The sequence below is a fragment of the Canis lupus genome, chromosome 29 (assembly GCF_048164855.1).
Source record: "Canis lupus baileyi chromosome 29, mCanLup2.hap1, whole genome shotgun sequence".
In the NCBI taxonomy this organism is placed as follows: domain Eukaryota; kingdom Metazoa; phylum Chordata; class Mammalia; order Carnivora; family Canidae; genus Canis; species Canis lupus.
This window is the reverse complement of record NC_132866.1, coordinates 39,138,764-39,152,668: the sequence shown is the minus strand read 5'-3', so window position 1 is coordinate 39,152,668 and position 13,905 is coordinate 39,138,764. Positions and strand designations below refer to the sequence as shown.

Genomic DNA, 13,905 nt, shown 5'->3' with positions numbered 1-13,905 from the left:
CTCAAAAATCAAAACCATCATTGCTACTATTACTTGTTTTGGGAATTCCAGTTATGAAATAAGGAAAAAAATACAGTGATGTAAATAATGGAAAATAGCAGACAAAATTATCGCCATTTAGATAATCTGACCGAATAACTAGGTAACTAAAAAGACCCACTAACAAAAAAGATTAGTGCCAGGCAGCCTGGGTGGCTCAGCGATTTAGCACCGCCTGCAGTCCAGGGCATGATCCTGGAGACCTGGGATTGAGTTCCACATCAGGCTCCCTGCATGGAACCTGCTTCTCCCTCTGCCTGTGTCTCTGCCTCTCATTCTCTCTCTCTGTGTCTCTCATGAATAAATAAAATCTTTAAAAAAATGATTAGTGCCAATATAAGAGTTTAGTAAGTTGTCAATACAAAATATTTAAAAATGAATAATATATCTTTATCCCAGCAATATTTATTTACAACTAGAAGAATATCCCGCTCAGAATGGTACAAGCTATAATTTCCCTTGTATAAAGTACCCAGGGAGGAGAAAAGTCTGCAAGAAGAAAATTAGAAACTCTACAGAAGGTCATTCCACAAGACCTAGATGGGAGGGAAAGACATATTGTGTTCTCAGGCAGGGGCGGGGAGGGCTGAATGTCATTCAGTACATAACATATTTATATGTAATTCAAAGCAATGCTCATCATGAAAATTTTAAAAGAGAATGACAGAGCTATTAACATATATTAGAAAGATATAATATTCAAAAGATGGCACTGAGTTGCAGAAAGAAAAACAGACTAACATGAAAAGTCCAGAAACAGCTCCAAGAAAATATGTAACTATGATATAAAACTAGCTAACGCTTATCAAGTGTTTTCTATGTGCCCCAAACTATTTCTATGAATTTTCATGGTTTAATCTATTTAATTCTCTCAAAACCCTGGGTGGTAGTTCTTATTTATTTATTTATGTATTTATGTATTTATTTATTTTTTATTATTTTTAATAATAAATTTATTTTTTATTGGTGTTCAATTTGCCAACATACAGAATACCACCCAGTGCTCATCCCGTCAAGTGCCCCCCTCAGTGCCCGTCACCCATTCACCCCCACCCCCCACCCGCCTCCCCTTCCACCACCCCTAGTTCGTTTCCCAGAGTTAGGAGTCTTCCATGTTCTGTCTCCCTTTCTGATATTTCCCACTCATTTCTTCTCCCTTCCCTTATATTCCCTTTCACTATTATTTATATTCCCCAAATGAATGAGACCATATAATGTTTGTCCTTCTCCAATTGACTTATTTCACTCAGCATAATACCCTCCAGTTCCATCCACGTTGAAGCAAATGGTGGGTATTTGTCGTTTCTAATGGCTGAGTAATATTCCATTGTATACATAAACCACATCTTCTTTATCCATTCATCTTTCGACGGACACCGAGGCTCCTTCCACAGTTTGGCTATTATGGACATTGCTGCCAAAAAGTAGTTCTATTCTTTCATTCATCTTTTTTTTATTTTTATAAATTTATTTTTTATTGGTGTTCAATTTGCCAACAAATAGAATAACACCCAGTGCTCATCCCATCAAGTGCATTTCACTCATCTTATAGCTTGAGGGGGTGAGGCACACAGAGCCTAAACAACTTGCACAGAACATGGGGTGAGTGGCAGTAAATGGGAGCTGAGCTCAGAAACTGGCTTCAGAGCCCTTGCCCATAACCACAACCCTGGGCTGGCTCTGCGCGTGGTGGGTGTCCTCCCTAGGTAGTAGGGACGAATGTAGTATGTAATAAGTAATAAGTGATACTGAGGATGCTTGACCCCTACTTCACGTAATGTATAAAAATACATGGCAGGTGAATTGTGGGTGTATAACATGGCATGTTAAAGACTAAATTGCAAAAGTATAAGACAAAAATATAGGTGTACGAATGTGACACTGGGTTGGGGAGGGCCTTCTTATGCAAAGCAGGAAACCCAAAAGCAGTAAAGAAAAGTCAATATATGTAGTTAAGAAAATAAAGAACTAAAATCTTCTGTGACAAAAGCAACAGAAGACAAATGACATATTCTATACTTATAACAAAATGATATTATCCTAATATACAAAGAACTTCTTTAGATTAATAAGAAAGACAGAAAAATAAAGCATAAACATAGGCAATTCAAAGAAGAGGCAATGCACAGGGGCATAACTCCTAGTGGTCGGGGAATGCACATTAAAACAACAATGGAGTCCAACTTAGAGATTTTTAGATCGTTAAAAATACAAAAGATCAGCATGATTGGGTATGTTGTATATATACACGTGCAACTGGAAAATTGCACTGAAGATTGCTATAAAATTGTGGGGAAGGACTTTTGTTAGTATTTCTTAAAATGAAACTGCTCATTTGACCCAGCAATATGAGTTATGGAAATCAATCTGGCACCAGTCCATCAAGCTGCTTGTACAAGGCTGCTTCTTGCACCACTGTGAGTAATGCCACATACAGACAAACATACAGGTGGGAAACAAGCTGAATGTCCATCAATAGGGGAATGGCTGAATTCACACACAGCTAGAAATATGCGGCAATTCAAGAATGAGGAAATCAAAGAGATACGATTGCAGGACATTAGACTGACCTGAATGAAAATGTCTCAAGATGCAAAGCATGTCTCAGAAACAGTTGCTCTGGGTGATAACTGAAAGAACCTCTTTGGAAAACAATTGGCAATATCTAGAAAACTTAAAATGTGGTCTGCAATCCTGCAAGTCTACTTTGAGGAATATTCCCTGGAGAAACTATTCCATGATGGCACCAGGAGACCTATGAGGAAGCTCACTGTGGTGCAGTCCACATGCCCATCAGCAGGAGAGTGAGTGAGCCTGACGGTTTATTCATACAATGATGTGCTGCAAATGAATGGATAACACCTGACTGTGTCAACTGGCTCCTCTTTAAAACAGAATAATGAGTGAGCAAAGCAAAGTTGTGAAGTGATTAAATATTGTTGATTGCAAACCACTCCACTGCACACTGTTCTGTGTGCATGCGCCCTCCGGAAATATGCAGTCACGGTGAGAACGGGGCAGTGCATTACCACCTATGTGGGTTTCTCCATTGCCCTTCCTGGCTGACTGAGGGGTGAGAGCCAGCTGGACCTGCAGCTTTCTAACAGATTGGAGGCTATTCTTAGTTACTTTACTTCCAAACTCTTATCTGGAACCCCAAGAGTTTATGTGAAAGAGGAACCCTAGATTATGCAGATAGTGCAGATTTGGTACAGTGTTTCCTGAACGGAAGCAGAGGAGGGTATCTGAAAAGGACAGATGAGTGGAAGGAGGAAGAAGAAATAATGATTAGATCTAAGAGAGGGGAAAACTGCTTCAACAGAAAAGCTCTTGGCCCCATCTCCCTAGGCCCTGCCAAAGCCCTATCCCTGTGAAACAAACACATCACAGAATCCACAGCTCCCTAGTAAAGTAGCATTTTCCAAAGGGTGCCTCATAGAGTACTTGTTCTGTAGATGTTTAGAATCATGTGTCAGATTCTCTTGGAAAACACTGGGCTTAAAAAAGAATTAGCACAGCCCACCAGCACAGAACTTCTCAGAATTCTCAATGTTTATGTGTACTGGGAACCTCCAGGAGGGGGATGTAATAAACAGTTTCCTGAGCTTGTCTTATCATGGGGACCAAGTTTTTGGACCACTGCTCCAGGACACACTTTGGAAAATACCGAGTTAAGACAACATGCCTGTAAGACTAATTTAATTTGTCAGCCATTAACATCTTAGTCCGAATTACAGTGTAATGGGTAAAACTTGCTGTCTGTTCACCTAACAGAATACAAACCAGGTTAATTCTCTGAAAGCTGTTTAGCATCACCACAATCTAGCATTTCCTTCTTTCCACAGGGCCAAATGTCCATGGAGTGCTCACTGTAGGGGCTCTGACAGGTGTGGCTGAAGTGGGGAGGAAGGCTGAGGAAGGAGCATAGAAATAACAATCCTTTAAAATGGGAATGGTGGTATAGAGCTCTCAGACAATGCCTTGTGCGCTGTGCCAAATACAAAAGTCTCAAAACACATCATATGGTGTCTGAGCTGAGAGGCTCAAACACAAACGTCTTAAAACATATCACAAATTCATAAATCTTTAACATTACTCAGATTACCTTCCTTCACTTGATATAAAGACATTAAAGTTTTATTTAAACATTTTACTATGAAATCAAATATATGAATACGTGTATGTTTGTAGCTGTATATAATCTGTATATATATAACATATATAAGCACACACATGCAACAAAATGTACAAAACAGCTCTATAACCAACATCCAGATGGAGAATCAGAACATTACCAGTCCCCTGACACCACACCTGCTTCCCATCTCCATCCTTCCTTTTATGGGAATGGTTTCCATGCTATTGTCTATTGTTGCACTGCTATATAACTTTCCCTAAACAATACAACTCCAAAATCCATGGATTGGCCAGATATCTTGTGTATGGCTTCCACTGGTCAACACTGTATTTGTGAGGCTGCCCATGTTGCTCTGTATAGCAGCAGTTCACTGACTCCTCTTCTCTTGCTTTATTGGACTAAAAAAACCCTGACATACTACACATACCTTGTAAGGAGTTACACTATAGAGGAATATGTGGAAATATGTAATGGTCATCACTTCCCAAAAGCTCCTCCACAGCCCAGGTAATCATACTGATTGTTCAGCATGATTCCTTCCATTCCTCATCCTTGGAAGGAGTCACAAACTCAGATGTCTCCACAGCCAAAGAAGGACGTGAAATATGCCTTGATGATAGACAGGTGTTGGACTGAGAAGGCCTGGGGGATGAGAGCCCTGTTTACTCAGAGCTCCACAATGATCATGATACAAATTTACAGGCTGGATACAGCACACTGACCATCATTTTCCAGATGAGCACTCTAGATCATGTATTATTTCAAAACCAGCTATTTGAAATATAATTTACATATAATGAAGTTCACCCCTTAAAAATATCCAATTAAAGGATTTTTAGTATACTTACAGACTTGTGCAACCTTCATCAAAATCTAATTTTGGGATATTTTCACCCCAAAAAGAAACCCTGTGCCCATTGATAGTCCCCATACCCCATCCCCAACTTCCTGCCCTGGGAGACCAATAATCTACTAATCTGTGCTCACAGACTTACCTGTTCTAGACATTTCATATAAATAGAATCTTACAGCATGTAGTCTTTTATAAACGACTTTTCTATTTAGCATAATGTTTTTGAGGTTCATCTATGGTTTAGCATGGATCCATAATTCATACCTTTTTAATGCCAAGGAGTACTCCATTATATGGATATACCACATTTTGTTTATCCATTTATCAGTTAGTGGAATTTAGGTTGTTCCTACCTTTGGGCTATTATAAATGTTGCTATGAATATTGTATACAAATTCGTGTGTGTGTGTGTGTGTGTAGAGATCCCTATTCTCACTACTCTTGCGTAAATACCACACACAAAAGAAAAAATGGGGCAACCGCTAAATTGTTTTTCAAGTTGGCTGCACCATTTTACCTTCTACCAGCAACATCTGAAGGCTCGTTTCCCCATATCCTCTCCAGTACTTGCTACTGTCTGTGTTTTTGATTCTAGTTCCTGGTGGGTGTGAGGTAGTTTCTCATTGTGATTTTGATTTGCATTTTCCTGATGATTAATGGTATTGAGCATCTTTTCAAGTGCTTATTTCATATATTTTCTCTGGAGAAGTATTTATTCATTCTTCTTTATGGCCAAAATATATTCCATGGTACAGACATACCACATTTTATTTATACTATACATTCATCAGTTAACAGACATTTGGGTTATGCTCACCTTTGGTTATTATGGGTAATTTAAACATTCATATACAAGTTTTTGTGTGGACATATGTTTTCACTTCTTTTAGGTATATTCCTAGGTGTGGAATTGGTGGGTAATACAGAAACTCTTTATTTAATAATTTGAGTACCTTGGGATGCCTGGGTGGTACAGTCGGTTAAGTATACAACTCTTGGTTTCTGTTTGGCTCAATCTCATGATCTGAGGGTCATGAGATTGAGCCCCCTATTGGGCTCTGTGCTCAGTGTGGGATCTGCTTGAGATTCTCTTTCCCTCTCCCTCTGCCCCTTCCACTCATGCTCTCTCTAAGTCAATAAATCTTTAAATAAAGATAAATTGAGGGATGCCAGGGTGGTTCAGTGGTTGAGCGTCTGCCTTCATTTCAAGGCGTGATCCCCAGGTCTCAGAATAGAGTCCCTCATCGGGCTCCCCTCAGGGAGCCTGCTTCTCCCTCTGTCTCTGTGTGTCTCTCATAAATAAATAAACTAAAAAATATTTAAAAACAAAAAGATAATTTGAGTAACTACTAGACTGTTTTCCAAAGCAGCTGCACCATTTTACATTCCTACCAGTAGTGTTTGAGAGGTTTGATTTCTCCACACCCTCACAACTCTTGTAATTATCTAACATTTTTTATTTCAGCCATCACAGCAAGCATGACGTGGTAATGATTTGCATTTCCCTGATGAACAATGATGTCAAGCATCTTTTCATGTGCTTACTGATAATTTGCATATCTTCCTCAGAAAAATGTCTATTCAGATGCTTCTCAATTTTTAAATTGGGTTGTCTTTTATTTTTGATTTGTAAATATTGTGGATACAAGTCCCTTACCAGATACATGATTTGTACATATTTTATCAATTCTGTGGGTTGTCTTTCACTTTTTAAAAAAGGATTTTATTCATTTATTTGAGAAAGAGCTAGAGAGAGAAAGAGAGCACAAGAGAGGTAGAGGAAGAGACTCTCCAAGGAGACTTCCGCTGAGCATAGAGCTTTGATGTGGGGCTCGATTCCATGACCCATGAGATCATGACCTGAGCCAAAACCAAGAATCAGATGCTCAACTGATTAAGCTACCCAGGTACCCCATTTTTTCACTTTCTTTTTGTTATCCTTTGCAGCACAAGTTTTTTAAAACTTTTTGATGACATCAGTTTATCTTTCTCCTTTATTGCTTATGCTTCTGTTGTCATTTCTAAAAATCCTTTACCAAATCCAAGGTTATGAAATTTCACTCCTGTATTTTCAATGTTTTATAGTTTTAGCTCTCACATTTACATATTTTATCTACTTTAAGTTAATTTTTGTATGTGGTATAAGGGTCCAATTTCATTCTTTTGCCTGTGGCTAGTTGGTTGTCCTAACATTGTTTGTTGAAAAGGCTATTTTTTTCTCCATTGAATTGCCTTGCTGCCTTTGTTGAAAATTAATTGACCACAAATGTAATGGCTTATTTCTGAACTCTCAATTTAATTTAGTTGCTCTATATATTTGACCTTTTGCTTATGGCACATTGTCTTGATTACTGCAGCAGGGTAGTATTTCTGATACTGGAAATGTGAGTTCCACAACTTTTTTTTTTTCAAGATTGTTTTAACTATTCTGAGTTCCTCCCATTTCCACATGAACTTTAGGATCAGTTTGTCAATTTCTGCAAAAAAGTAACCTTTTTTGATAGGGTTTGTGTTAAATTTGTACATTGCTTTGGAGAGTATTGCCATTTTAATAATATTAAGTCTTCTGGTCCATTAACATAAGATGTCTTTCACCTTATTTAGGTCTTCTTTAATTACTTTCAACAATGTTTTGTAGTTTTCATTGTATAGGTCCTGGACTTCTTTTTTTAAGCTTATTTATAAATATTTTATTCTTTTTGATGCTATTGTACATGCAACTGTATTGATCTTGTACCATGCAACTTTGCTGGCTTAGTAGTTCCAGGATGTTTTTTAAGATTTTATTTATTTATTTATTTATTTATTTATTTATTTATTTATTTATGAGAGAGAGAGAGAGATTGAGAGAGAGGGAGAAATAGCAAGAGAGAGCATGAGTGGGGTCCACAGGGCAAAGGGTGAGGGAAAAGCAGGCTCTCCGCTGAGCGGGAGTCCAAACCCAGGACCCCAGGACTAAGACCTCAGCCTAAGGTAGATGCTTAACTGACTGAGGCACCCAAGACCCTGTTCCAATAGTTTTTTGGTGAATTCCTTCATATTTTCTACATAAAAGATTGTGTCATCTGTGAATAACAATGGTTTTATTTATTTTTCTTTAATGTGGGTGCTCTTTGTCCCCTTCCTGCCTAATAGCCATGGCTAGAACCTCCAGTACAAAGCTAATACAAGTGGCAAAGCTGACATCTTTATCTTGCTCCTGGACCTTAGGAGAAAAGCATTCAGTTTTTTCCCATTAAGTATGATGTTAACTAATTTTTTTTACATATGCCCCTTATTGGTTGAGAAATTTCCCTTTAATTCTTATTTTTCTAGTGTTATTTTTAATTATGAAAGGGTGTGGGATTTTGTCACATGCACTCTTGTGTTTCGTTGTTCTTTACAGATACGGTAAGTGATTTACTTTCTTTGTTCTTTACAGATACGGTGATTTACTCTACAGATACATTAAGTGATTTTTTTGGATGTTAAGCCAAACTTGCATACTTAGGATAAATCTCACCTGGTCATATTGTATAATGCCTTTTACTTGCTGCTGGATCCAGCTTGCTAGTATTTGATTGAAAATTTTGCATCTATACCCGTAAAAGACATTGGTATATAGTTTTCTTATAATGTCTTTGATTTTGGTATAATAGTGATCTTATCCAATGAGTTGGGACATGTTCTATCCTCTTCTATTTTCTGGAAGAACTTATGCAAGATTGGTATTAATTCTTTAAATGTTTGGCAGAATTAATCAGTGAGGCCATCTGGGGCTGGGCTTTTCTTTGTGGGAAGTTTCAAAATTACCGATTTGATCTTTTTGCTTGTGATTGTTCTATTCAGATTATTGATTCCTCAGGAAAGACCCCAAATAGCCGGAGAATATAAAAAAAAAAAAAAACCAGAGCCGGGGGCATCACAATGCCAGATTTCAGGTTGTCCTACAAAGCTGTGATCATCAAGACAGTGTGGTACTAGCACAAAAACAGACACATAGATCAAGGGAACAGAATAGAGAATCCAGAAGCAGACCCTCAACTTTATGGTCAACTAATATTTGACAAAGCAGGAAAGAGGATCCACTGGAAAAAAGACAGTCTCTTCAATAAATGGTGCTGGGAAAATAGGACATCCACATGAAGAAGAATGAAACTAGACCATTCTCTTAGACCAGACACAAAGATAAACTCAAAATGGATGAAAGATCTAAATGTGAGACAAGATTCCATCAAAATCCTAGAGGAGAACACAGGCAACACCCTTTTTGAACTTGGCCACAGCAACTTCTTGCAAGATACATCCATGAAGGCAAGAGAAACAAACGCAAAAATGAACTATTGGGACTTCATCAAGATAAGAAGCTTTTGCACAGCAAAGGATACAGTCAACAAAACTAAAAGACAACTTACAGAATAGGAGAAAATATTTGCAAATGACATATCAGATAAAGGGCTGGTATCTAAGATCTATAAAGAACTTCTTAAAATCGGAGGACAAACATTATATGGTCTCATTCATTTTGGGAATATAAAAAATAGTGAAAGTGAATAAAGGGGGAAGGAGAACAAATGAGTGGGAAATATCAGAAAGGGAGACAGAACATGAAAGACTCCTAACTCTGGGAAACGAACTAGAGGTGGTCGAAGGGGAGGTAGGCGGGGGATGGGGGTGACTGGTTGACGGGCACTGAGATGGGCACTTGACGGGATGAGCACTGGGTGTTATTCTATATGTTGGCAAATTGAACACCAATAAAAAATAAATTTATAAAAAAAAGAACTTCTTAAACTCAACAGCAAGGAAACAAACAATCCAATCATGAAATGGGCAAAAGACATGAAGAGAAATCTCACAGAGGAAGACATAGACATGGCCAACACGCACATGAGAAAATGCTCCACATCACTGGCCATCAGGGAAATACACATCAAAACCACGATGAGATACCACCTCACACCAGTGAGAATGGGGAACATTAACAAGGCAGGAAACAACAAATGTTGGAGAGGATGTGGAGAAAGGGGAACCCTCTTGCACTGTTGGTGGGAATGTGAACTGGTGCAGCCACTCTGGAAAACTGTGTGGAGGTTCCTCAAAGAGTTAAAAATAGATCTGCCCTATGACCCAGCAATTGCACTGCGGGGATTTACCCCAAAGATACAGATGCAGTGAAACGCCGGGACATCTGCACCCTGATGTTTCTAGCAGCAATGTCCACAATAGCCAAACTGTGGAAGGAGCCTCGGTGTCCATCGAAAGATGAAGGGATAAAGAAGATGTGGTCTATGTATACAATGGAATATTCCTCAGCCATTAGAAACGACAAATACCCACCATTTGCTTCAATGTGGACGGAACTGGAGGGTATTATGCTGAGTGAAGTAAGTCAATCAGAGAAGGACAAACATTATATGGTCTCATTCATTTGGGGAATATAAAAATTAGTGAAAGGGAATAAAGGGAAAGGAGCGTAAATGAGTGAAAATATCAGTGAGGGTGATAAAACATGAGGGACAGCTAACTCTGGGAAATGACAAGGGGTAGTGGAAAGGGAGGTGGGGGAGGGGTTGGGGTGACTGGATGATGGCCACTGAGGGGGGCACTTGGCGGGATGAGCACTGGGTATTATGCTATATGTTGGCAAATTGAACTCCAATAAAAAAAAAGATTATTGATTCCTGACTCAGTTTTGGTTATTTCTGCCTCTTTGGAAATTTGCCCATTTCACCCAAGTTATCTAATGTGTTATACAATGTGTTATACAACTGTGCATGCAGTTGTTTATAGCATTCCCTTTGATTCATTTTAATTTGTGCAAGGTGGGTACTATACTTCCTCTCTTATTTCTAATTTTAATAATTTGAGTTCTCTCACTCTTTTTCGTTGGTCTGTTAGCTAAATATTTGTCAATTTTGTTGCAGATTATATATCACTTTATAATTGAATTCTTATCAGAAGACATAAAAAAATGAGAGGTAATCTCTACAATCTGTTCTTTAGAGGCTAAAGAACCTTAATGTAAATCTAAGCTTTTGCTGTCCCATTCTTCCTAAATGCTGATATGGTTGACCTCAAGTTTTTTCCATAATGCTGTTTACCATCTCTGTCTGTAGTGGTGGTCAGGTGGAGGTTGGGGATTGAGGAGCACTACAGCAAACTGGCGGCTTGGTCATCTTAGCAGCAGTGGTCGGCCATAACCTCTGGGCACAGTTTATTTATGGCCATTTGGTCTGATGTCTTAACTCACCGATACTGTTTTTGCCGTGTTTCCAGCTCTTTACGTCTGTGCTGCTTGAGGATGTGAATTTGGTCATCGCAGGCCAACTTTGCTGTGAGGAAAGGACAGATCTGATAAGAGCCATGGGAAGAAGGGGTAACAATGTTCAATATTCGGGTTTCCCTCACACAAACCCTGCCCCCATCTTTACATGCCTCAGAATATTGCCCTGTTCATATTGAGGACACTGGGGCTTGGGGAGGTTGAACAGCTTTGCCTTTGAACTTTGCTGAAGGTCACACAGCTAATTAGTGGAGTTTCTTTTTTTTTTTTCTTTTTTCTTTTTTTTAATTTTTATTTATTTGTGATAGTCACACACACACAGAGAGAGAATGAGGCAGAGACACAGGCAGAGGGAGAAGCAGGCTCCATGCACCGGGAGCCCAACGTGGGACTCGATCCCGGGTCTCCAGGATCGCGCCCTGGGCCAAAGGCAGGCACCAAACCGCTGCGCCACCCGGGGATCCCTAATTAGTGGAGTTTCAACACAAGATTAGGCACTCCCACTATAAAAGACAAATCCAGTTCCCCCTCTTTCTGCCTGTTCACTCAGCAAGCTGAGGACCTTGTACTTTGGGGCCCTGAGAATCACATCCAGATACGTGAGCCAGGCTTGGTTCTCATCAGGCATTATGGAGGCAGGCCAATGATTCTCTACCTCTCTCCGGCAGGCATATAGTGTATACAGCAAGTTGCCTTATCTTGCTCACATGTGAAATGGAGATAATAATGCCTGTTTTTAGGGTCATAGTGGGGATTTAGTGAGCACTTCACATAGTGCTTGACACTTAGTAAGTAGGAACAATAATTAACACTACTGTCCTTATAATCATGATGGACTTGTGCTGCCTTTTCCTCCCTCTTAGCCCAGATTCAAAGGCATCTTGGTTCTCATTTCAGAAGTGGGGCAAGTAGCTAAGGGCAGGGTCAAGCTGCTCAGGGAATTTCAAGCAGGAGAAGCTGGTTCATGACTACCTTTTATACTGTTATTTAAGGTAGAGCCAGTGAACACAATTAGTGGGAGCCCAGATAGTAGGATTCCAGAAAAGTGGGTCTATAATAGCGCTTCTCCAGCTCTCTGGTTCTGAAAATTTCCATTCCACCACAGTCTGATATTTTTTGTAAAACACAATAAAAATTAACTACTAGAAAAATGAAATAAAAAACAAACCAAGGACATTCAGAATACAAGGCCTGCTTTTATTATAAGATGAAACAATAATAGAATAATTCTTGCAAGTTGCTATAAGCATTGGTAAATGCCTACTCTTAGGCTACAGTTGACTCATTGCAGACCAGCACCCAATAGTTCTTAGCCTGCACTCAGAGCTCCTTCTGGTAGAGGCAGCTCCAGTCCAGGGCTGGGAACTGGGGCCTGGAGAGGAAGATCAATGGGGCATCTATTTATTCTACTGTGAGGATGGAAAGCCATCCATTGGGGGCAGCCTGAACCCATGGAAGGCAGGATCAGTCACTGTAATGGTAGCTGTCACTAGCTGTAGGAGACATGGGTGTAGGCATTCAACATCTATCATCTCTATTCTATCTCAAAGAACCAGCCTATTTCTCAGGTACCTGGCTCTGAAAAATTGGGTCTCTTCACTTTCAGTGGTATGAATATGTCAGAACATGTGGAACTGCACATACCAAGTTTCAAAAGGCATCAGTTCCATTTCTCCTGGCCCTGAGGATATTGGACATTCCACCCTGGTGACCGATGGAACTTTTGGGAGCACAGCAGGTGACAAGACCTAGACTGAATGCCCCAAGGCTCAGGAGTGGGAGCTGGTTCCAGAACATGGATATGAGTGCCTTAATGAAGCTATATTTTCACACAGGTGCTCTGGATCCCTGGGGCCACAGTGATGGTCCTCTGACTATTGTGTTCACCCCAAGTGCCATGGGAAGTATTAGATCGCAGAGGTTACCATGTCATTTGTGGGCTGGGCCCCTTCATTTCCAGGTTGTCCCAAGGATTGTTTGTTATGCTATGCGGTGGATTAAAGATGGCCATACATTCTTTGACATTCTTTCCATTGAGAGGTGGGCTTTGAGTCTGGGTGGGCTTGGACCAATAGAATATGGTGGAATTCACCCTCTGTAAGTTTCTAGGCCCAGACAGGAAGAGACGGGCAGCTTCCACTTTCTATCTCTTGGAATACTCGCTCTTGGAGGCCAGCTGCTGCATAAGAAGTGCAATTATCCTGTGACTGCCAAGCTGTGGGAAGCCCAACTCCATAGAGAAGGCTTCAGGAATGAGAGATTCCATGTGGGGAGAGAGGGTAAGGAGCCCCAAGGCACTAGACATGTGAGAGAAGAACCATCTTAGGAGTGAGCCTGCTAGTCCTTCCCCCTCTGCTGATGCTCCACGGCTCACAGATGACTGCCTGGCTGAGTCTTTCCCAAATTCTGACCCATAAGATTATGAACAAAATAAAATGGCTATTTAAAGCCACTAAGATTGTTTCACAGCAATCGATGGATAGCTTCTATGTGCCCCTCCAGATCTAGCCTTCACCTTGTCCTGTCCCTGAAGGCCCTGATCTTATTCTTCATTGGAATGAACTGCATCATTGGGCTTCACATGGGGTTCAGCTGCTGGGGACCCTGACC

The 13,905-nt window shown here is 40.0% G+C and overlaps 1 protein-coding gene across 4 annotated transcripts in view; it reads right to left on the bottom strand.

Annotated features, from left to right (window-relative positions):
- ALOX5 (arachidonate 5-lipoxygenase) overlaps positions 1 to 13,905 on the bottom strand; it is a 58,417-nt gene that overhangs the window by 34,083 nt on the left and 10,429 nt on the right. For all 4 annotated transcript variants that reach the window (XM_072806272.1, XM_072806270.1, XM_072806269.1 and 1 more), the window contains one exon: positions 11,263 to 11,344. In XM_072806272.1, coding sequence (XP_072662373.1) covers positions 11,263 to 11,344 — 82 coding nt within the window. The remainder of the gene's footprint in view (positions 1 to 11,262; positions 11,345 to 13,905) is intronic.